At 42.6% G+C, this 23,993-nt stretch overlaps 1 protein-coding gene across 4 annotated transcripts in view; it reads right to left on the minus strand.

Annotated features, from left to right (window-relative positions):
* Nucleotides 1–21,253: 21,253 nt before the first annotated feature.
* The window catches only part of CD82 (CD82 molecule), a 38,878-nt gene continuing 36,138 nt past the window's right edge, over nt 21,254–23,993 (minus strand). For all 4 annotated transcript variants that reach the window (XM_083863722.1, XM_083863720.1, XM_083863721.1 and 1 more), the window contains exons 8-9: nt 23,909–23,992; nt 21,254–23,399 (exon numbers count right to left, since the gene is read on the minus strand). In XM_083863722.1, the coding sequence (XP_083719848.1) occupies nt 23,322–23,399; nt 23,909–23,992 (162 nt within the window). In that variant the 3' untranslated portion in view covers nt 21,254–23,321. The remainder of the gene's footprint in view (nt 23,400–23,908; nt 23,993) is intronic.

Raw genomic sequence — 23,993 nt, forward strand, 5'->3', positions numbered from 1 at the left:
GTGTATATTTCTATTTGGGACAGCAAATGTAAAAACACAGACTGTTCATCATTCAAGGTTTGCTTTGCTGTCATGATATCACTGTCTAGGACTGATATTTTTGGTGATGGCCAGAAACAGCAATAACATACTTTTCCTCATGTTTTGATTATACAGGAAGAACTTACACGATAACACTGATTGAAGTTCAGAAAGAGAAGTAGTCAAGTTACTTTTAAAGAAATTTCTAAGTGAAAACTTTGCAATTGGGTTTTCAAAACTTTATAAAGGAAAGAAATGCTTGCAGGAAATTTGATAATTACAAATATTTCTAAAAAGCAGGTAAAATCCTCAAATTCCTTTTTTTTTCTCTTCCTAGTAAGAAAAAATGAAATTGAGAATAAGAGAGAAAATTACATACTTTAAAAAGTGAATATTTAACTTTGAAATTGAATTCTAATTTTAAAATAAGACTATTTTAATATTTTAGACAAATGTATGAATGTTTCATTTATGAAACCACATCTTAGGGGGAAAAAAGTGTGAATAAAAGTTTCAAAAAGAACTTTGAAGACAAGGTATGAATTTTCAGATAGAGTCACTATTTCCTGTTTTCACATTAAAAGTCCAGCAGATGAGATGAAACTGTTTCCCCTAGAGAAACACATAACACTGAAGTGCACAAGGTGAGAATTGTTTAGAGTCACAGTGGTGGACACCAGCTTTCTGATAGTGTTGTAAGACAACTGATGGTATTCTGTAAAAAGGGCTCTTAAGTTGTGTTTATCTGAACTGACAGCAGTTAGAAGTACATTTCACCCTTATCTATCCACTCCAAAGCTGATCTAACTGCATAGAGGATCATTTCCACAGCAGGCTGTTGCCCACAGTGGACAAGCATATGCAGACTTCATGTGGCCTGAAACACATACAGACAATTTGCACCAATGCAAACTAAATGCAGAATGTTTTTCTATCCAGAATGGCAGCACTTTACATTTTCTTGCACATCTTCAGAAGGAAGGAGTCCACAGGGTCAGGACAACAAAGAATTAAACAGAGAGAGTGTCTGAGACAGGGGGAGTACAATTATTATGAGTTACAGCACTGTCAGGATTAACATGTCTCTTTAACAAAACGTGCAAAGGAATCTCAAGCCATTAAACTGTCTAGCTCCTAGCTATTATATTTGATCCATAAACAGTACCTTCAACAGTACAGTGCCCTCTAGCACTGTAATAAAGTATCAACCATTAGTTAATACTTACCCTCCAAATTGCTACTTAGAGGCCTCTTTAAGTTCTCCCATTCAAAAACCTATCAAAAAAGAACAGCTGATTCTGAAAGGGCTGCAGTCCCATTTAGAATCAGTGTTTGACTGTCTTCAAACTGTTAACTCTTCCTCATCCCCAGGGGAAGCAATACTATCCCTTGTATTTTACTGGTTTTAAATTAATGTTGTGATTAAGCTTCCCCTGGAGTTTTCAACAGCTCCTTATGAGAATGCAGGTTACTCCCTGAAACAGGAATAGCAGTAACTGAGAAGTGGGAGCAGAGTTTAAGAAACCATGTTTTTACAATGTGGCTAGGAACAAAGGAACTAGGTAAGTGGAGCAATTGACACCATATTATACAATTGGTCGTTGCTGACAGTGGTAGCTGGATGTGTAGAACCATAACAAACTACACTCACATTTGAATCAGGATGAGCTGAGGTACCTCCTCACCTCCCCATATCCAAATGCAGCTAAACTGCAGTATGAACAAGACTCTCTTGAATATTGGTTGAAAGAGCTGATTGACCAGGAGCAGGATCAATCTCAGCTGCTTTGATCCCAGACTCCTAGACTCAAAGATGACAAAGCTTGCTGTGATTGTCCTGTAGAAAGGGACCAGAACATGGCGCAGAAAAATAATTTCAACAATCATAGAATCATAGTGTTAAGAGGCTGAAATGGACATTAAAGACCATCTAGTCTTCCATGGGCAGGGACACCTCCCAGGCTGTGGATAAGGCTTTATCCAAAGAAATTCATTGTTGAGGCATTTAGAATAATGGACCAAAGGTAGATAACTACTCTTAAATGGTCCCAATAGCTAAGAGGGAGTTTATCAAAAAACAAATTATAGCTGTGTACTGCAGTCATTGGGCAAAGTTCAGTGGGTGCCAGCTTTTCAAGAGAAACTAGGAAAAATACCCACTGAACTTTGATATGTAGTCCTATGCTGCAAGGCCCCAGCAAGGAGGCACCAGGTAGGGAACATCCATGTCCACATTCTGCTGACTTCTCTTGCTGCCCAGGGGGACAGCTGAGGGTCTCTAGCACTGTGGATACAGTAAAACAAGTGGGTTTGGTGAACTGGTACTAGGACTCAAGTGCCTGACTTCATACTGTGCATCTGTTTGCAGTGTTAAACAAATGCAATACTCACTACAAAATAAACTTTCTTCTTCAATGATACACTTCTAACTACTTCTTGAGTTGCTGGTCCTGCCACCTCTGTACGGACCTTCAAGCTTCTTCCAGGTTCATGCTCTTGGTATTTAGAACTTCCTTGCAGTTCCAGGCATGGACCTTATAATTGTAGTCACAGAGAACCACTTACCCAGATCCTGCTGCATGGAAATGGGGCTACAGAGATGGAGAAGTTCTGTGCCTTTCCCCAAGTACTTCTTTTGGCAAGCTACATTAGGCTGTGCCTTTGAGTTCCCATCAGTACTTTGTCCCAGTCCTGTTTTGCCTGTAGAGGACACCCTCAGTGACCAAAGAGGAATAGATGAGATAGCACACAGAAAAGTGAGATATTTTCCCACTTTTTATTCCAGATATCTATGATATAGATGTCATGCACAGCAGATTTTATCTATGCCTAAAAGCAGCAGGCCACTCAAGGGAAATTGCTCTAATTAAGTATACAGGCTGATTGTTGTCTCAGTTCCTGTCAGATCTGCCCTGAAAGAGAACACAATGAAAAGATTGTGGAGACTTCAAGAAGCGTGGATGAGTTTTTCCCACAGTTTAGGATACTCACACATTGGGCTGTCAGGAATCAGTTCAGTTTCTGTATTCTTCCTCCCTTACCTTCTTCATCTTAGATGTCAGGGCCTGTTACTCCAAGCAAATCCATCCAGTCAGTGTGGTGGGAACTCTTGGTGGTCAAGAGAATCTCTGGGCAGTAGGAGTCAGTCATCCCCAGCTAGCAAGCAAGCTACTCCATTCGCTGGTTGGAAAAGGACACACAGATTGCCCTAGTGGTGCCAACATCTGAATCTGGGGGATTAGGTGGAATGCAGAATATGACAAGGGCTTTGGAAGCAAGAAAGGGAATTGCAGCCAGAAAATCCCTCTTCACATGGCCTCCTTCTATCTCCTCCAGTGCTGGATCAAATGGATATATATGGATCAAATATAATAATGCTTTTGTTTCAGCCTCTGTTTTCAGTCTCTTGTCAGAAAAAAAGGAGCAGCTGGAAAATACTTTTCTAAAGGCTGTGGTAAAGTAAGTTTGCCCAACCCACATGGAAGACCACCAGAGCAATTCCCATTTTTTTGCCAGAAGGCTTCTTGCACACAAACTGCAAGATCTCTGAAGTGTTGTCTCTGATGTGTTATCTGGAAATAAAAGCTATAAGGAGGTCCTATTTTAAGACACTCAGTGTGTAGAACCCTGTGAATACATGTGCAGAGCACTCTGAGATACCGTACCTATTGTAAAATTTGCATCACTCATTAATGCATTGAGGCTGGGACTGCTGATAACTGACTTTTCATAAACCTAATATATTTAAACAATCCCACAAAAGGCACATACAACCTCTCAAAATACTCCATCACATGGAACTATTTTGAAATAAATCATGTGCTACTGGTGCTAGCTAGTGCGCTTTGAAGTTGTGATATTATGTATGAAAAGCTGATTTTGTCTTTGTAATGTCTCCCTCCATCTCTGATGTAGGCTTTTCCTTTCCCTGAAAGCTTGAACATCACCAAAAAAGCTTGGTTTAATGGAAAGGAGGTGATTAGTATTCCAAATTCAGCCTTTAACCTCTTGGATGCATTTCAAAAACACATCATGGTGAGGGATGTTGTAAAGGTTTTATTAGTACAAGCTTGGGATGCCCTGCATATCTCAGTTGTAGCTTTGCCAGATGCAGGGTGTCAGAGCAGCAGGAGAGGGCTGCTCTGCAAGGGCTGAGTGTGACAGCAGGGCAGGCAGGGCAGTGCTCCCACCCACGAGTGCAGGGCTGCAGTGCAGGAGTGAGGAAGCAGAGCATGTCCAGTGACTCTAATCAGGGTGGGACTCAGGCCAGCAGTTGCCAGACAAGCCCACACAGGCAAGGCAGCTCCCGAGTCAGGCTATGAATTCCAGTCACTGGGTCAGGCACCAGGAGGTAGGAACATGGTCAGGCATATGCACAACATAGTTCAAATTTAGCAGTGTGAGTTTAGCAGTGGCTCTCACCACTCTCCCAGGTCTCTCCAGGGGGGACCTTGCCAAGGCTCCACACAGATCTCACACAGCTTGTTTCACAACATCTCACCCCAGGTTACAGCTGCACAGAGCAGACCTGTGCCTGGGCACAGGCAGCGAAAACCCTTACTGGGGGCAGGAAATGTTGCAGAGCCTGTTGGTACACTCTGGCATAGGAAGGCAGCTCTTCCTAATCTCAACAGGTGGTAAATGTGAAATCAGTGGATGCTGTACTTCCACCAAGTAGTGCCCAGTGCCTGAGGATTAGGTATTTTGTAACAGGCTGGAAAATAATACAAAGCTGAACTAAACAAAATGTCCAGAGCAAAGAAGCAAACAGAAAAACATCTGTAGCATGTTATGGAGACACTCACAGAGTCACCCACATCCACGCCCATTCACACAACACATCTGAGGTCATTACAGAATTCTATTTGTTTCTGCAAAAGAGAAGGAGAAAAATGTTGGAAGTTTCCTCCTTGATGCATGTTTAGAACCTCTGACTCAACTTCCTCCCACTCTCCATTTGGTTTGACTTGACTCAGTATACCTTTCTTCTGCATCAACTATTTAAGTAGCACAACAGTCTCTGCCACTTCAGCCCACTCATCCATGACACCTAATAGGTACTAAGAAAGCTCCTGTAGCACACCTGAAATCAGGGACAGCCTCCTGATACTGACACTACAAAATACAACAGATATTGCAATACACCCTGGACACTAACCCTGGGAAAAATTATAATTAAATACAGGTTGGATGCTGAAGAATATCTTCTTTGATGCAGGAAGAAAATACAACACAGCCCTTACAGAGTATATCCACTCCTTCTCAAGCAAAGCCATCTGGCTGAGTCCTTGTCATTGCCCAGAAAGAGCTTCAGGAGTGTACATCAGCACTGGTATCCAGATCCAGAATATTTGCAACTCCTGACACCATGCAAGCACTATCTCTCAGGTGATGGCACAGACAGACACTGAGAAGGTGAGGAAGCTAATTAGTGACGAGCATTAACACTATATTTTGCCACAGTCCCTTTGTAGACTTAGATTCAAATACCAAACAAACTCAAAGTCAAGTAAGACTTGGAGATTAGCATCTGTCTGTCTGTTATATAGAGGCTGTTATTGATGTGTTTCATATTCAAACCAATAAAAACTGAAACACTCGGCACTTCAGACAGATAGCAGATTTCTAGACTGAGAAAAAAACTGAAGAGAGTCACAAAAGGAATCGCTGGTCAGAAATGAGAAATGTTACCAGTTTTGTCAGTGGAAAAGCCCACATAATGCCTCCTTAAAAAGCATTTGACTCTAGTTTGTTTCTTGTGATATTTTGAGATAATCTTGAAACTGCAAAAGAAAAGGCACCAAGAAAGAGAAGTAAGAAGCAGAGTAGTGATACAAATTTAATCCTTGGATGAATAATATCTCTGTGCAAACTCTGATTCCAAGGCTGTTGAAGTAGCACAATACGCAATAGGAAAAAGGACTAGAAAAACAAGAGAAGGAAAACAAATAGTCCTATCTCACTCAACGCCACCAGAGACTATAAAAAAAGGGAAGAGGATTCTCCTGAGCTTGGTACATCCCTCTGTAGTGGGAAGGTCACAGGACAGCTTTTGAAAGTTCCTGACCTGGAGGCCTTCCTGCTCTTTGAGGGCCTCTCTTTCCACATCGTGCTATTCTAGAAAAAAAAGACCACATCTCATAATTGCTTTAAACACTAAGTCAAGATCAAGGTATTAGAAAAGCCGTTAAATGTTAACAGGAAAAAATGTTTAGTATTTTTGGGAGTTTCCTCGACTTGGGAGGGGAAAGGTTAAATTAGTAGGTTCACTGATGAAGAAAAGCCACTGTTGAACATAGCCTAAAGGATTATTTTACTGCTAATCAGTGGACTTTATTGTAATCTGAATTAAAAACACACTGTGGGATATCAAAGCACACAGGCTTTATTGCTGAGCCCAGCTATCTGTAGTAGGGACCACAAGAACTGAAAAACAAGACTTGAAATGTAAGGCTTATTCTATTCAATTAATTCAGGCTACAGAAGAGAAGTTTTAGAGGTGACATAATTGCTGAATATAGGGATTTACACACAGAAAAGCATTTAATAAGCGGAGGAGGCAAGCAGACAGGCTTTTCAGTCTTTCTGTCAGAGACATAATGTGAACCAACAGCTGTAAGTTCAACAAGAAAAGTTCTTTCTTATTTTAATAAGTTGTAATTTCTGGGAAGTCAGAACTACTCCAGCAAAACAGTGGAGGTCACCATCTTTCAATGTCTTTATGACAAGACTTTATACCTTTTAAGAACACATACTTACTATCAAGCTTCAGGGGGAAATCTGCAGAGGGTATGCTCCAGTTGGCTCCTTCCATCTTGACAAAATCAAGATACCTCTGTGGTGCGTTCACCCTTCAGGGCAGACAGTGAAGTTTGGGATGGGGCTGGCAGCAGAGCAGCTTTTTGCATGACTGTCAGCAAATGGCCCAGGCATTGTGTAAGCAGCCAGCACCCAGTGCCCCCAGCTACCCTTGCACACGTGAGACAACAGACCAGCAGTTTCATGCCACAAAGGTCTAGAAGGATCTTAAGATCAGTTAAGAATAACTCGCCTGATGCAGGGATCGTGTATCTCCCTGTGAAGCATTTGGCAGTGGCCAGAGACAGCATACCAAAGGAGACAGCCTCCTGGGCAGGCACAGTCTGGCAGTCTCTGCATCCTTGGCACAGGCTGAGCAGCACACAGGGTGTCCTTGGAGGTCTCCTATGCATGCAGCGACCAGAGCTGACCCTACTTAATTTATGAGCTCGTCTGAGATCACAGCCTCATGTATTATGGCTCCAGGCTCCATTGAAATGAACTTTATTAAAATAAATTCCAGCTGCTTGGAAGGAGTTATAGAAATGACAAAAAGAAGGCAAACTCCTCCATTCCCATACTCACTGGCAGCAGAAAAATTGTCAGTGGAGACCAAGCAAAATTCAGCTGGCTCAAATTGAAGGGGCATGAGAAAAAGATCTAGTCAAAGAACAAGCAATTTTGATAAAATGAGATGGCTACAAATGCCAAGGCAGAACTCCCAACTAGGCAACAGGCTTAAAGCAGAGAGACAGAAGGACAAAGGGTCAGGAGGGCACCTGATAAAGCTTCTGTCTGAAGATGGGATACATTTTAATAAATCAGATTCATTTCCAAGGGGTCTCGAATGCTTGTACCTTTCCTGTTTTGTCTGTTTTCTGGCCTTTGGTCTGCTGTATTTCCTTCCCCAGGATGCCTGTGGGCTGTTAATGGAGAATATTAGGGAGCAACACCAGGATGTACCTCTCTCTGCATGCTGTTGCCAGCAGCCTACATGTTCATTATTGTCCCTGTTTGGTAGATGCTCTTTTTATCCTTGCTTGGCTCCTGGGGAATTTCAAAAGGATGAAATTTCTAATGAATCCTGGCATTCTTGCCCAGCCACAACTAATCAGAATTGCAGTCTGGTAAGGATCTCAGAAGAAAAATTCCATTTTTCTGCCCTTTCATGGGTCACAGTGAGGAGATTAGATCTAGCCCCTACCAGAGCAGCAGAATTACTCTCCTTGTTCATAGGGTTCCCCACTCCTACCTCATGTATTGGCACTGAAACTGCCCCTTGGAGTTCCAGCAGGAGCAGCTAAGCTTTCAGGAGCCAGGGACATGAGGCATCAGTAGTGCTTATGTGACCTTGTCCCCATTCCTACTTTTCTCCTTCCCAGCAATGAATTCTCATGATCTTCTAGCAGATTTCCTGTTTTAACCAGCATTGCCAACAGCCTGCTTTCCTCAAGAAATTCTGGAGTCTCCTTACAATCATTTTTTGACAGTGCTGGAAATAACCTTTTTCACCACATCAGGCATCACAGACAATATGAAGGATACCTGATGTTCCTAGATCCAAGCCACCTACAGTGCAAAAAAACCTCCCAATTAAAAAAAAAAAAAAAAAAAAACAAAAAAAAAAACAACTAGAAACCAGGGATCTAGTTAGTTGAGTGAAGTGGAAAGAGCACATCTCTAGTATACCCAGTAAAGCCAAAGCCTTTGCCAGATAGTCCCATAAATCGGGAAGATCTGGAGATCTTCAACAGTTTAATGGTGTGCACTGCCACTGCGGTAAGGATGTCATACCTCAGTAAGAACAGGTTCCACTGAATGAGATGAGAACATTCTAGTTCAGCTGTAATTTTACTTAATGTCAGCTCTGTAGCAGGGGTTTCAAGTGAATAGTGTAGCTGAAAGCCATTAGACTTCTCCCTCATGCTATCATCAACCACTTTTGGCAAGGCCTGTTAAACAGAATAACTTCCAGAGTGAGCCAGAAATAGGGCCTGTGGAACAGATTCTTCAGATCACAAATGTTAAACCATGGAAATGGATTGGTGACAAAGAGGGTGGAGGGGAGAGAGAGAAGTTTCCACATACTATTTTTTCCCCCCCATCACCACCACACATGTGGTCTACACCCCAACATATGTTTGCCACAAGCATAGCCCAAGAGACATTCCAGATCTTAGTCAAGAGCTGAAACTTGAAAGAACCAGCCAAGTTTGGGATTAATCAAAGGGCAGGGCAATGGGGTGTGTTGAGTGTAATGGAATCCCATGCTTGGATTCCACAGACAAGGACAGAGATACCAATAGCCCTGCAGTAATGACTCTGATCTATAGTCTGAGGCTCTCTTCAGCAGCCACTGAAGGGCTCACCTCCTAGCTCAGATTAGGTTCTCAGCTGTGACTAGGCTGTCAGTTTAAGCACCCCAGGTGTGTTCCCAAAGTTAGAGAGATGAAGCATGTTTTGGGGAACACTTGGCTTTCAAGGAAGGTTCTTTGAATTTTATGGCTCCTTCCTTTCTTGCCTCTACTTCTGTCTCTCTCCCCACTGGAGATTGGTTTAGCAATTTTCACAGATACGTTCTGAGCATGAAAAAAAATGTCCCTTCACTTAGCTAAATCCAAAGTGTGCCAAGATGGGAAGAGTGAATACTATGTCAGGTCATGTCAGATCAGAAATAAGGAAGCTAAATGTTTGTTTTTGTTTTTAAATTAAATACAGCAAGAGGGTTACTGTGGGACACAATTTTCATGCTCATACAATTCTTCTAAAAATTAAAGTTGTACATCTATGTTTCATAGAGAGATTAAGGAAAAATAAGTTTGTAAATTTGATAGACTTGGAGACCTATATCTTTAAAATTCCTGAGAAGATATTACAGAGAATCAGAAATACAGATGTACGTACTAACACATTACTGGCGACATAAGTTAATTTAGGGAGACTTATTAGGAGAATGGGATAGTTTATATAAATGTGTTATTTTATTTATCACAAATATTTGTGTACTTGGTTTAAAATACAGCTAAAGATTAAGTGGGACTTGGCATATAGGCTGGGGATTTTTATAAAGCTATAAATAAAAAGGGAGCAGAATGGAGAAACACATTTCAATTTTATATACCCAGTACTAAGACTGGAACTAAATACAGAGCAACAGAACAGTGCTCCCAAATAGCCACTACTCCGTCACATGGGGGGCTGGCAGGTAATATATGGAATTGTTAGATGGAAAATGACCCACCAATTTTTGGCTTCACTAGAACATTTTTCCCAATGGAGTAAGAACAGTAACTAAATAAAAATTCATAGAATAGGCTGAATGATGCAGGTCCATATCTTATCAGAGCTGGTGCCTATGTTCAAATGATGAATTAGCTTTGGCAACTGAATTTGGAAATTTATTGCTGTTTTTATTTTTCTTCAGTGGAGGAAAGGCTAGCAGTTGGAAAGAAGCCTATAAATCTTAACATTAGAAAGGGGAAAGGGCAAGGTGTTTTACATATACACAGGGGCTAGAAAAAAATTGTTTTTTCTAGACACAAAGAAAAATGTTCAACAGATTTCTTTTGAAGATTTTTCATTTACTGAAAAATATAAAAAATATTCAGCACACATCCCCTTTGTTCTTTTAATTCCAGGTTTTATTATTTTTCACTGAAAAATCTGTAGACATTTCAACACAAATAAAAACGTATAGCTTCTTTTACACAAAAAAAGCGATCACAGGTTTTTGTCAGAAAGAAGAAATCACAAAAGAAAGCAAACCTTTATCTCTTTGGAAGATGATATAACCAGAGTTTTTCTGGGATGATAAGAGTTTGGGAATCACCTCACCCTTAGATGAAGTATCTGACCCAAAACAGTGGTTTGCTACTCTCCACTATGGATCACAGATGGGGAAAGCACAGTCCCAGTGGGGAAATAGCCAAGTAGAACAAGGCTGCTGAAAGCATGATGGGAGCAGAACTTGTAAATGATAAAAAAAAAAAAAAATCCTGACATCAGTTGAAAGTAGTCTGAGGAGCTCCAGCCTGCATGGAAAAGAACAAGAAGGTGCAGCAGATATTTAACTGTTCTCATAAAATTTTCAATTGGCTATTTGCAGCGATTCCTCCCATCTCCGGGCAAGATGAACAAAACTGCCTAATTAAGTCCACATCTCTGAATGTCCCAATTAAACCAGCTCCTCATCCTCTCTTGCTGAGAGGCACCCTGCATTCCCTGATTGAAGCTGGTGGCAGCATTTAATGCAGTATGCTGAGGGCTTATGGCTAAAAGTTGGAAGCTCTGAGAATCTCTCCCATGCCAGTGAATTTGGGATGGAGCTGGGAAGCAGCAGACTCTAGAAGGAACATGGACACTTTAGTTTGAAATGAGCCATTGAGGAAGTTCATAAACTCTCTGGTAATAGCAGGAGATGACAAGAAGCCCTGGAGGGTAATAGGGGATGGTAGTAGCTTCAGAAGAGTTTTGCCTCCTACCTTGGCAAGCACGAGGGAAACTCTCTTCTCTTTCCCTTAAACAAAACCACCCCCCTCAGAGCATTTTGGAAAGGAATATTAGTGCACTAAGATGACAAGGCATTCTGCAACATGGGCCTGAGGAACTGCTTCCAAGAAAGAAATCCTCATACACACAGATGACAGGAACTTGAGCCCTTTTCATATCAAAGCAACTTGCTCAAGGGCCTTCAAAGTGCATTCTCCATTCCAAGGCTTAATGGAGTTGGAAACCTTCAAAGAATGAGAGAAGATAAATTTCTGCCAAAGAGTCCCACTCCCTGGATTTTTAAGAGATCAAAATATTTCAGGCTGCTAGTTCTACAACTAAATAAGGGATAAAATGCGACATTTTATCCCACTAAAATCACTGCCTTCACACTCCTTTTTTCTTCAAGTCCCTAGTTTAAGAAGGGTTAGAGCAGTGGGAGGTGAGGGAGGGAGAAAATGTATTTAAAAGACAAAAACTGCTGAAAGACAATGCAACGACATTTTAGACAATGGAAAACTGAAATTAAATATAATTGTATAATTGGAGTAAGGCAGGATCAAGTATTCCTGATTTATTACATAGCTTGAGTCTTGATTTTCAAGGAGTAGAATCAGCACTCTGATATGTTGTGTGACTCATAGAAAAGCCCTTCCAACTTAAAACTGTAGGATAATGGTGACAAGATCAACAGCTGATGACTCTGCAGCACACCATTTAAGCTTTTGGGCTGTGATTTCCACACCAAGATCAGATCAGCTTGGGGCTGAGGTGAAACCTAAGATCATGCCAAACTTTCTTTCCCTGATCTTAGTTTTAAATCCAGTCCAGCAACCACTTGCCACAAAGCCTCATGCATTTACCAAAACCTTCATCAACCTCTCTTAAAACTACAAATTCTGAATAAATCCCCAAAACCACTTTTAGTCCCCAAGCTCTCCTGAATGCTTCCTAAGCCTAGCCTCACCTAAGGCTGTCCTGACTGGTACCTAAATACCCATGGCCCTTTTTGGAACCAGCCTTCATTCTTGCCCTGTAGGCAAGGAAAGGCAGAACAGAATGATAAATCTTAATCCCAGCCCAAATCCTGGCTGCATCTCTGGTGGAAAGACACCAAGTAGTTCTGTTACCTGTGCCAAAATCCAAAGCAGCCTTACAACTCTGCGCTCTCTCTAAATGCTGGAGTTGGGAATAAACTTGCTCCACATTAACTTGTATTCAGAGCCCCATTTCAATGGGCAGCCATCAGTAACATCCTAGAAACTACCCCTACCCCGAGACCTCTGGACTTTAGCAGACCACAGATAAGACCAGCATTAGGAGGTTGCAATAAACAGTTTCTACTGCAATGCCAGAGGCCTGCAAACATGATGAGGCTGTTGTGACAAACACCCAATGGCTCCAGCTGAATTGGACAGAGACCTATTGCAGAACTAAGTGAACTCAAGGGTTCAGGCTGGATTTATAATTCATGTTCCAAAATTCAAGGATCAAAGAGTTTCAGCTGGACTTCTACATATAGGTCTCCAAAAGTAAGTGTAAGCATGCCAGAAAGCTCCTCCCAAGCTACGATTACTTTGAGGAAAGCAGTGCCTTCACAGCCTTCAACTAAAATTAGGATTGTGGATAAAAAGTAACCAGAGCTCCTTTTGCCTGTGAATCCCAGAAATTTGTACAGGCAGGCAGATAGGGACCCCAGACTTGTGCTTTATTTGAGTCTGCAGCATCAAACTCTTTTGAACACTGGATGAATAGCTGGCATTAGATTTTAGTTTTGGAAAAGTAAAAATACAGACCATGACCATTTCTTATCATGCCCTCAAAGCCTGCAGCAGAACAAGAAAACAGCAACATTGAAGGGCATTATTTAGACGACAGAAGGTCAGGAGTTAGGGTGTAGCATCTGGGTGTGCAAGAAAAATTAGAAGAATGTGAGTAGCTTTTACATAATAAAAGACTTCCATGGATTGTGTACAGAACTATGTTCAGTAGGATTCTATATCTTGCAGGTACTCCACTAACACCATGCTGTGATAAAGACTAGGCTTAGGAAGGAATCAAACTGAACTTCTCTCCTCCCTAACCCAACAACAAAGTACTGGTAACAGGCTGACCAAAGCTTCTGGTTTTCCAGGCACAGTCCAGGAGCATTGCTGTGCCATGGGTGCTAAGATCACAAAGACTGTTCTAGAACCTTCTACCCAAATGGCACCAGAATGCTTTATTTATAGTTTATTTACTGTCTAAACCTAAGCCAGTCAATAGGTTGACCTTCGCAGCTCATTTCACCCCACAATCATCGTTTCTTTTTCTGGCATTAGTTTTTCAGTATACAGCACTAAGAGGTGTTCTTAAATCTGTTCCATCCCACAGCTAACAAATTTAGCCATATATTAATAAGAATTTCCAGTGCCAGAAGTTTTCCTAAACTAGAATCTTCTTGCATAGCTATTCACTCTTCATTCTTAACTCATGTCTCATTTTATTCCAATGAGCAAGATGCTACTGAAGCCAAAGAATCCTACCAACACCAGCCATCATTCATTCCTGAGGAAAGGGCAAACACCAGCTTCAGCATTTCTTGTTCCAGCCCTCACTGTCCTTGTAAGTAACTCTTCAGAAAAAACACAGGGCTGTTAGAATTGCTTTCACACTTTATATTTATTACTGTAAACTATGGTCTTCAAAATTCTGGATAACCCTAAAGCTGATGCAGCATATCCAGCATAAGGCTGGTCCCCTTGGCATGTCTGATAGCAGTCCTGCTAACTGGGCAGGCTTAGCCTCAACAGCACAAATACAGGTTCTTATAATAAAAATGGGGACAGATCTTCTACTAGGGCCTATTGCAATAGAACAGGGGTAATGGCTTTAAACTGAATGAGGGTAGATTCAGATCACATATAAGGAAGAAATGTTTTACAATGCTAGTGTTGAAACACTGGAACAGGTTGGCCAGCAGGGTGGTAGATATACCTTTACTAGAAACATTCAAGGCCAGGTTGGATGGGGCTCTGAGCAACCTGATCTGATTGAAGATGTCTCTGCTCATTGAAGGAGGTTGGAGGTAGTGGACCGCCAATCTAAACTACTTTATGATGATTCTATAAAATATACTCCTCCTAAACCCCTAACCAGACTATCAAGACATTCTCTGTTTCTGTTACTTATCAGTGTGCTATAAACAAGAGAGCTTTACAGTTTTAATAAACTTTCATTTAGATCTAACAGATCCTAACCATAATCTTCCACTGTCAGTGAGGCAGACTTTCCTTTACTCATGGAATATGACAACAGCAGCTGTAAGCACTACAAGCCTTCTAGTATCCTGAAATATGCCATACTCTCAACCTTCTGGTCCTCAGCTTTTATCCTTACAGGAAACATCTCTGCATATTATAAAACAATTACATGAGCTACTGTAGTCCTCTTCCTGCAAACAACAGTTAGCGAAGCTCTTAAAACTTGCTGCTGGCAGTAAGGGGAGGATGTGACAGAACTCCTCTTAGTCTGGGAGACTAAAGGGTGGAGCACAAAACAGTTACTCAGGAGATTCCATCATTAAGTCAGAAGCTAGCAGACTACCCTTTCCCACCAAGCTGATTTCAGGGTAGAGACAAAGACTGCTTTCTCCTCTACTTCTGCTTTATCCTCCCCTTTGCTACTGGAGCATAGGAGTCCTCGGCATGGCTTGTGAGGAATTCAAGAGGAGAGGAGAAGATCTCATTACCATTTTGCTGCCTATTAAAGAGTGAGACAATTGAGCTGTGGTAAAAAATAAATAGCTGTATGCAATTATGAGAATCGCCAGACATCTCATTTCATGTCAGGCAAGACTACTGCCTAATAGAAAGACAATATAATCCTGCTGTTGCTTTGCTCAGATGAGAGAGACTTGAGCTAATTAGCTTCCACTATAGCCAGGCATGAAATTGCCAACTTTATTTTATGATAGCCATCTGAACTGTGATGTGCTCTCTGCATCTTCTCATTACATAAAAGCTGGTGTAACCAGCTTCACTACTCTAACAAAGCTCCTCACTAATGACCACAGGGGTACTGAGGGAAATCTAAGAGAAAACAAGAGAGGGTTCCCAAATCCCAGACATACCTCTTCTCTGGAGCCTTGGCCCCTGGTAGGACATCTTCCCACTTCTGCTCACAGCTCACCAGTGTGAGGACATTCCTTGCAGCCAAGAGCCTGGACCCCACGGCATTCTGCAGCCAAACTTTCTCATCAAGTTTTGGTATTCATTAACCAAAGCAGGAATTGCTGGGGACTCCAGGAAGATCCAGCAAGCGTGAGAAAGAATATTCAATCTCTGTGTTACAGGAGGCAGGAGATTGTTTTCATAACATCTGTGGTGAGAGTGTATAAAGCAATAGACAGACTGCCAATACTTGGAACTACTCAAAAGTCAACTCTGGCAACCTCACAGATTATTTTATAAACAATTGGTTTCAAACTGATCCTGAAGTTAATGGGAAAGGCAACGGAGTCACTTAAGGATAAAGGTGCAGTGGTTTCTGCATTCCCTGCTGACTACTTCCACAACAGCAGCCCTACACCAGAGTGCTCATGCTCAGGCACAGAAGTTCTGTTCATCCATCTCACACTGCTGGCAGCAACAACTGGTGGCAAACCTCAGCAGCTGAAATACAGCCACCTGCTGTCTTACCTGTCTTGTAAGTCCTAATCTCCTGAGAACCATTCTTCCAGAGAAATTTTCTTCCTACATCCCCATCCTGCTGCCCCTCATGGCCAGACCACAGCTTGGCATTTGCTCAGCAAACCAACCTACCTGGTCATGCTGGCTGGCTCCTCAGGGCCACCCTGTCATAGCCTTGTCATGTCAAACCCCACACCATCATTCTCTGTCCCAGACACCTCCCTCATCTCCAGACCATGTCCCAGACACCTCCCTCACCTCTAGACCAAGGCCTCCCCCTCCTCCTTAGGCAGTTCCCTCCTATGAGTACACCTTACCTTCCCACACTGCCCCAGCCCACCTTCCACACCATCTCACTTCCACAGGCTCATACAGACCTGGTACCTGTGCATTTCCAGTTAAAAACCAAACAAGACCAAAAAAATACCAAAACAAAACAAAACAACTCACCAAAAACAGCTCCAAAAAAACCCACCAAACCACACACACAACAGTAGCAGTGGCTGCATTATTTCAGTTTCTCCAACAATCTCTCCCCAGCCTCAGAGCACACATGGAGACATGTTGGCTTCCATCAAGCACCAACGTGATACCAGTGACACACCTGCCACCATGCAGGCACTGAGGTCAAATACTGTGCAAAACTGTACTCAGTTCCCAGGTGACTGGGAATGCACTGGTTTTGAGGAAAGGCATCCACTGATTTCTCCAGGCAGCTTCTCTCATACACCACATGGAGCCCACCTCACTTCTGCTCTGCCCTTTGTTGTACAACTCTGAAGAATTGCTCACAGCGGTCTAGAGGAGCCTCTCCAAAATACAAACTGCTCTGGTGTCAGTCTCTCTGCCCAAGAAAAAAAGTGACAGGATGAAAGGAAACAACCTCAAGCAGCACTGGGGAGTAGGGGAAGAAGGGGATTAGATTGAATACTAGAAAAAAATCTTCACTGAAAGGGTTGGCAAACATTCCTCAGTCTATCCCATCTCAGAAGACCAATACAGCCTAGTTTTAGGTCACAAGTTTAGAATACAGCTTTATAATCCTATTTTGTTCAATTCCAAGTCCATTATATAATGTTTACTATGAGGTAACCACTGAGAAAGCAGAAGAAATCCCTCAATCAGAAGTTATTCAACTATTTTCAGTCTGTTTATGCACAAGGAAAAAAAAGAAAAACAAAAACACACTTTGCTTTATAGGAACTGATACCCTCTAGGGAAAAATGGTTTTGCCAAAAGAATTCCCAATCAGTGCTTACCAGAGTTAATTACAACATCATAATAAAAGAACAACTTCTTTTTGAGTACTTAAGAGTATAGTGAAAAAACCTCTGCCAAAATTAAAGATCTGCACTGCGCTGGGTTATTGTTCCAGGCTGTCTGCAGACATCACTGCATGAGTTATACTATTCTGACATCATTTTGCAAGTTCAGTGCACAAAGCACATGCCTATACTATAACATGACAGGACCTCACATTTCCACCCTAGTAAACCCTAAATAGTTTCCAGAAGTGCTATGTAGAAAAATACCCAGGAAGCACACTGGGTAAGCCATTCAGATGATCACATGCTCTGGGATTCTTGCTGTCTCTGAAGAACTTCCATATGTCCAGTCTATAACTCTAAGGAGGGCAAAAATAAGGAAAAAGTCTGGTGCACAATCCTCTGATCTCCTGCAATGTCACAGCTATTGCTTTGGAGGCAGTTACCTGATGGTGGCAGTGAGATGATTCCAGAGGAAGTGCAAACTGACAACCTCCAGGAAAATTGTTTGGACAACAAGAGACAAGACTGAGAAGATTTAAAGTTATGAACAGCAGATAACACTGGACAGAGACACATGATGGAAAAGGTCTGGCATTCTGGTGACATAGTGAGGATCTGGGGTCCTGCAGGAGACCTAGGTCTGATGTCAGTTCCTAACCTGGAGAAACTCACAGAACGAAGAGCAATATCAGGATAATCCCTGAGCTGCTGTCATTGTCAAAGAAACGGGAATGGGAGTTACTAACATCTGGTGGGAAGGAAAATGCTCTTTTATTTCCTAAAGATAGGGCCTGCTGTAGTTACAGAAGCAGGTTTTCATACTTTCTGCTAAACTCTGGATTGTTGAGGACAGAGGAGTTACTCCATGATGCCATTCATCAGTGAGAGAGTTAAAGGAAAGAAGATACCAGAGAGAAATTTAATTGAAGTGCATGAAAATACCATCCTTGGGGCCTAAAGCAGGATTTTCCCTTTCAGATTCCATACCTCATACAGCATCTATGTTCTACTTGGAGCATTATCCTTCTCTTAGACCCCTATTTTAAATGGAGATAATATTTTTGCCTGGAGAGCTGAGAATAACTTTTCTCCAGGTACACAGCATCCAATATTCCCCTAATCCTTCCCTCCCCACAAAAGCCAAACAGCACACAAACCCCAGTCAGCTGTATTATTAGGAGCTTAAAGGAGAGAAACCAGACAATTTATACCTGTGAGAAGAAAGAATTCATGGCCAGGGTTACAGAATTTACTTAGGAGAAGGTTTAGCAGAGAAGATTCCTGCCACAAGGCAAAAAAAAAATGCATGAACTCTGCCAGCACACACCTACTAGAAATTGTTTATAATGGCTAAAGCACACTTAGTAGCTTTACTAGCAACATTTTACTAATCACTTTGGTTCACTAATTGCATATTTTTTGCCAGTTTACAAGTGTTTGAAGACTTCCATGCTAGTAGATTTTTACAGACAAGCTTTTAGTATCAACCTCGTTTAAGGTGTCATTCAGAAATCCTGGCTGCTAGCTGAGGTTTATCTGTAATAAAAGGCCAAGGCTAGAGCAGAGTTTCTGAGGCTAATGGGATAGAGCCAGCCCATGAATTATTGAGGGCATGTTCTCCATGCATGGCATTGAGTGGTAGCATTTGTGGGAATCTCAGGGTCCTTTGGCTTTTCAGCAGTGAACCCATGTGGCTGCCTGTTCCTCACTTTCCTCAACAATGTCACAGAGTCTGACACCACCACTTGTAGTCTGTCCTTTGGCAGCCAGAAACCAGGCTTTTCTGAAGTCTACCACATTCAGCCTAAATCCTGAACAAAGCTGGCAGGGACCAGCCACACCACCACACATGGGAGAGTTATAGGGAAAAGAACAGCTGCCACATGTTAAATTTGAGCATGTGCCATACAGAAAACAAGATGCATTGTGACCTATAGACTTACCCACAGTCACTCTAACTAATGCAATTCCTCTTCCCTCTCCAGAAGAAAAAAACACCTCATGGAAAGAATTATAGCAGCTCGTGAGTGCTTCGTGATCACACAGAACAAGAAATGTCACCAGTTCATTACTAGGGGCCTTGCTTCAGGCCACAGGGTGGTCACAACTCTGCTCTAGCAATATTAATTATTGGCCTGGGACAGCTACAGAGCAGCTTATTGGCTAAGCACAAAATGCTTCCATGTGCTGAGCTTCTGCAGAGGCTGGCGCTGGGGGCTTTGCTAGACAAACACTGCAGCTCCCAAGGAGTCTGAGTGCTAGGCTGATTCCTAGTTCCAGCAGCAAACCTGCACCTCTGGAGAGGAGGTGGGAGCCTGGTCCAAGGAGCAGCAGCAGATTTCTTAATCTCTGAAGGTCTGAGGACTTTCTTCCTGGAATCTTTTTTAGATCAAATTTATAAGTATTCAATGCCCTCTCTTTCCCTGCAGACTGACAACTCAAAGGAACTGAGGCTGGAGGGAAACAAGGAAAAACGGGGACAAGAAACATCACGGGAATTTCCTCGTGCTGAACTTCAGAGCTAGGTAGAGCAAAAACACAAGAAGGTTACACAACTCTCACAGTAGTGGCAGACATGCAACAAAATATCCATCTGTGTGTTTCTCCTAGAAATGCAAGGGAAAATTATCCCTAAAAATGCCAATTATGTAGCACAAATCATTTATGAGGAGAATATATTTGTAATTACAAGTTAATTTAGCTACCCTGCTGCCCGGAGTAACTGGGAGCAGAAGGAAACCATCAGTGTCATCTTATTCCCCTGAGACCAGCCCGGGCTGAGTTTTCTTGGTGGAACACCTCCCTCCAGTGGCCAAAGGCAAGTGGCTTCCACAGAGTTCCAGCAGCTGGGGACAAGCAATTGTTCTCAACCCCCCTACTTTCTCTTTCCAGCTCCACAACAGGCTGACTGGAAACCAGCAGCACCCTTCCCCACCTAGGAGCCACCTGGTCAGGACTGGCAGTTTTGCCGGGAAATAGTGGGGCCCTGGGAAAGCATACGACCAAAAATGAAGCTCTCCTCAGACACAGCCCGGGACAGCCTAAAGGAACACCTCTACTCACAGGTAAGACAGATCATTGCACCCTACTGTGGCTCCAGGATCCATTTATAAGCCCCTCTTGCTCTGCACTCACCTGGTCAGGGTTCCTGAAACCTTGGCTTAGACCAGCTGCCACCAGTGTTTGCTGGTACCACCCCAGCTGGTATCATCCTCTGAAAACTCCATTCTGTTTCTTCAAACATGTATTAGGATTTAGGTCATGCTTATTAATTCCTAAAGCAGCATCTGTGAAATTCATGAGCACACTACCTTAGGTTCTTCTGAGCCATTTCAAATGTCCAGATGCACAGATATGGTGAAGGATCTGAAGTAATTTTGAGCTCTAGCTCACATCCACTTCTCAGCTGCTGAGCTGAGAAAAGCAAGATTTATATATTTGGTCTATCTACTTCCAAAGAGCTTTGGAGTCAAGGCCAGCATATGATGACATACTACAAAAAATGGCCATCTAGCTTTCTTCCTTCTCACAGTGGCAGGGCAGGGGCTGAGAAATCCTACTGCAGATGAGTAGGAAAAAATGGTATCCTTAAGCTTGCAAGAGCTGTATACACTGTGGGCACAGCAGTAAGCTTGTATTTTATCAGAATCAGTCCCCAAAGCTTATGACTTCAAACTGTGCAGACTGTGCAGATTTGAAGCAAGATCTTCAAATACTTAGCTTAGAAGATAGCAGGTAATTCAAGGAACTACCGCTCAGTCAGCTCACCCTAAGACAAACACACTTCACAAAATAAGACAAAATTTACTTTAGAATACAGCCCAGAAAAACTGTCACCTCCCCCTGCTTGGCAGGATCTTTACAGTCAACACTGATCTCACACATGCACCTCAGACCTTTTGATACTTCTAACAAACAAGATGTCAGCGATCTGCATGTAAAGCAGAAAGGGGTGGAGAGGAAGCAAGAGGAAAACACTTCAATGCACAAGTCATAGGCAGGGAGACATATTTTTTAGCAAAGTCTTTATTACAGAAATATTCACCCTCTAGACTTTTATATCTGTACACACATTTCTTCCAGTAGGAAGATGTTGCTAAAAACAGACAAAAACAAAAAAGGAAATCCAGAATGGGCTCCTTTTTACTTGCTGCTCAGCATTGGCATCTGTAACTGAACAAGAATCTTACAAATAAGAACACATTAAAGAATAGACTTCGTGTTACAAAAGCTAGCAAGCTTTACTGCTAAGGGTGCCTTCTGCTATAGCCAAGGTCAGCTTGAAGGATCTGTGCAGGAAGGGGCAGATATCTCAGAATTTCAAAGCCTTATCAAACCTCCATAAAAACCAGTTGCCCAGTCACTCTCCACAGTCATTGCTCTGTACAAAGATGAGGACAGAGCAGGGAGCCACTGCTGGTGCCCTGATCCCCTGCACCAGCCTTTCTTCCCAGAAGGAAAACCAAGTAGGTAGTGAAACCATCCCTTGGAACTGCTACTAGGGTTATTACTACCTGCCCCACCCCTGACAGGAGACAGTCCTGGAACCACCTCTGTAAGGCAAAGGCTCTCTCACCAAGTACCTTGTAAGAGGTCCCTGGCAAGGACCATCCACTCCACTACAGCTTCCTGATGTCATTGTACCACGTGTAACAATAGGAAATCTGCTGTGCCCAAGACACCTCTACAAGCGAGGATCTGCACCCAGCTCTCTTATGTAAGCAGTTGGGGCAGTGTTTCATGTGCATTTCCTACCTTCTTCTGGCCTACACCACTCCTTGCTGCTGGCCACTGGCCCAATAGAGCAAACAGCCCACCCATTAGCACAGAAACCTGCAGCCTGCACAACTGCAGAACCTGCTACTTATCTGCTGCAGTGCTGGCACTTGAGGCAGAACTCAGGATGCAGCCATGACTCCAGACCACAGTGGAGTCAGAAGAATGGATAACTAAAATAAAAGCAGCTTAACTTTGCATCCCAGCTACAGAACCTATACTGGGCACTGATAGCAGTGATATTCCCAATATACAGCATCAGCAATCCAGTCAGATCCCTCCATACTTATATCTAAATCCACAGCTAACAAATTTTATGTTCATAAAGGAGCAGGAGAAGAATCAAATCAATTGTAACCTCTATAAAATTGGCAACCCACGAATGCAAACAGCAGAGCCAGCCTGGGGCTGAGTCCACAGTATGCAGCAGTCTCTGAAGTAACCTCCAAGCTGACAGGAGCCAGCAAAGCAGAGCTAGGGGGAGAGGAAAAGATAAAGAGGCAAATGGGAGAAGCATGTAAGTGTCAAATCCAAAACCCAAGGGATCCATTCCAGAAGTAGCTGAGCACCAACACCACAATCTGCCAGGTCACACTAGGAATAAATAGGTGGGCTTGGCTCCCTCCCTGTGGCTTCTCATCATGCTCAAAGGGAAGAGCTCCACTGAAGGCAAGGCATAGCTGACTCCAGAAACAGGAGAAGCGAGTGTGACAGTAGCACTCTGTATTTCAGATGAGAACCTAGGCTGGAAGCTGCACAGTAGGAGCTGAATCAGGTTAACTGCAAGGAATAAGAAGGCCTATAAAGCATGACTAGTTACCACCACAAGTCAGTGATGCAAGTGAAGCTACCAAAGCACTGGAATCCCAACAGAATTCCTGGCTCATGGGACTTCAGAGGGTAGGTGAAAATATGTGCAGGAGGAGAGCAAGGGGGAGAAAAGTTATTGTATGTTAGGCCCAGTGGGTTGTAGAATGAAGATATGAATAGTATTGTTTAACATGGAGCAGGCAGCAAAAGCATTGTCCCCTCAGGGTGATTGGTGTCTCATCATGTGACACGAGACAGTTTAAGTTCCGCTTCTTGAAGTAGAAATAATCCAGAGGCAGGATGCAGGTGGCCCAAGGGCCCTATTGCCAGAAGATCAGGCTGTGTTGCAGCTCTAACAGTTCTTAGCAGAGTGGTATCAGAAATGGGATGTCACAGGAATAATGGTCAATAGTTGGACAGTCTGGGTATGAGGCAGGAATGTTCTGTTTGCTCCTTTCTCTGTGGTGCCGTAGCTCTGGAGTCAGCCAACTCAAGACTTGGGCACTTTGGTGTAGTCTTCGCTGTGTATGTTCTTGCAAAGCGAAATGGACAGTATCATTCCCAGCAGCTGGAATAAGTATGAAGAATGGGAACAAAATCAGCAACCAGACAGATAAGGTGGGAAGAATGGGTGATTTGGGGGAGCAGAATACAGTGAACATCTTTTAATGACACTATACAGGTGAACAGAGTTAGTCCACAATGCAAAGCAAATGCAATAATTGAAATGATAAAAAATTTGGCTTCATAAAGATGTGACTTCATCTGGAAACTATGTTATGGGCTTTTTAAGACAACAAGTGGGATTTCACTAAAGTGGGATTTTGCTTGCCTCAGTATTCTGCTTACAGAACTGCCAAAAGTCAAATACAGCAGGCAGAACCACAAGTAAACAAGGCTTTGTTCAATATTTAATCCAATCAATGAAAGCTACAGTTCAAAGGTCCAGGCAGACACAACCAAGAGCTAGAACTGCACTGCCATTAAACCAGGTGTCTATTACTTGAGAAAACAGCTTTGCCTTTAAAAGAGTCTCCATGATAAGACAGTATAGGTTCACATCAGGAAATGACTTACCTCTATAACTGCAACACCAGTGCAAACCCCAAGAATGATACCAAGGTTGTCCTTCAGCCACTGCTCTACACCATCCATGCATCCC

Source organism: Zosterops lateralis (assembly GCF_965231275.1).
Source record: "Zosterops lateralis genome assembly, chromosome: 6".
Lineage (NCBI taxonomy): Eukaryota > Metazoa > Chordata > Aves > Passeriformes > Zosteropidae > Zosterops > Zosterops lateralis.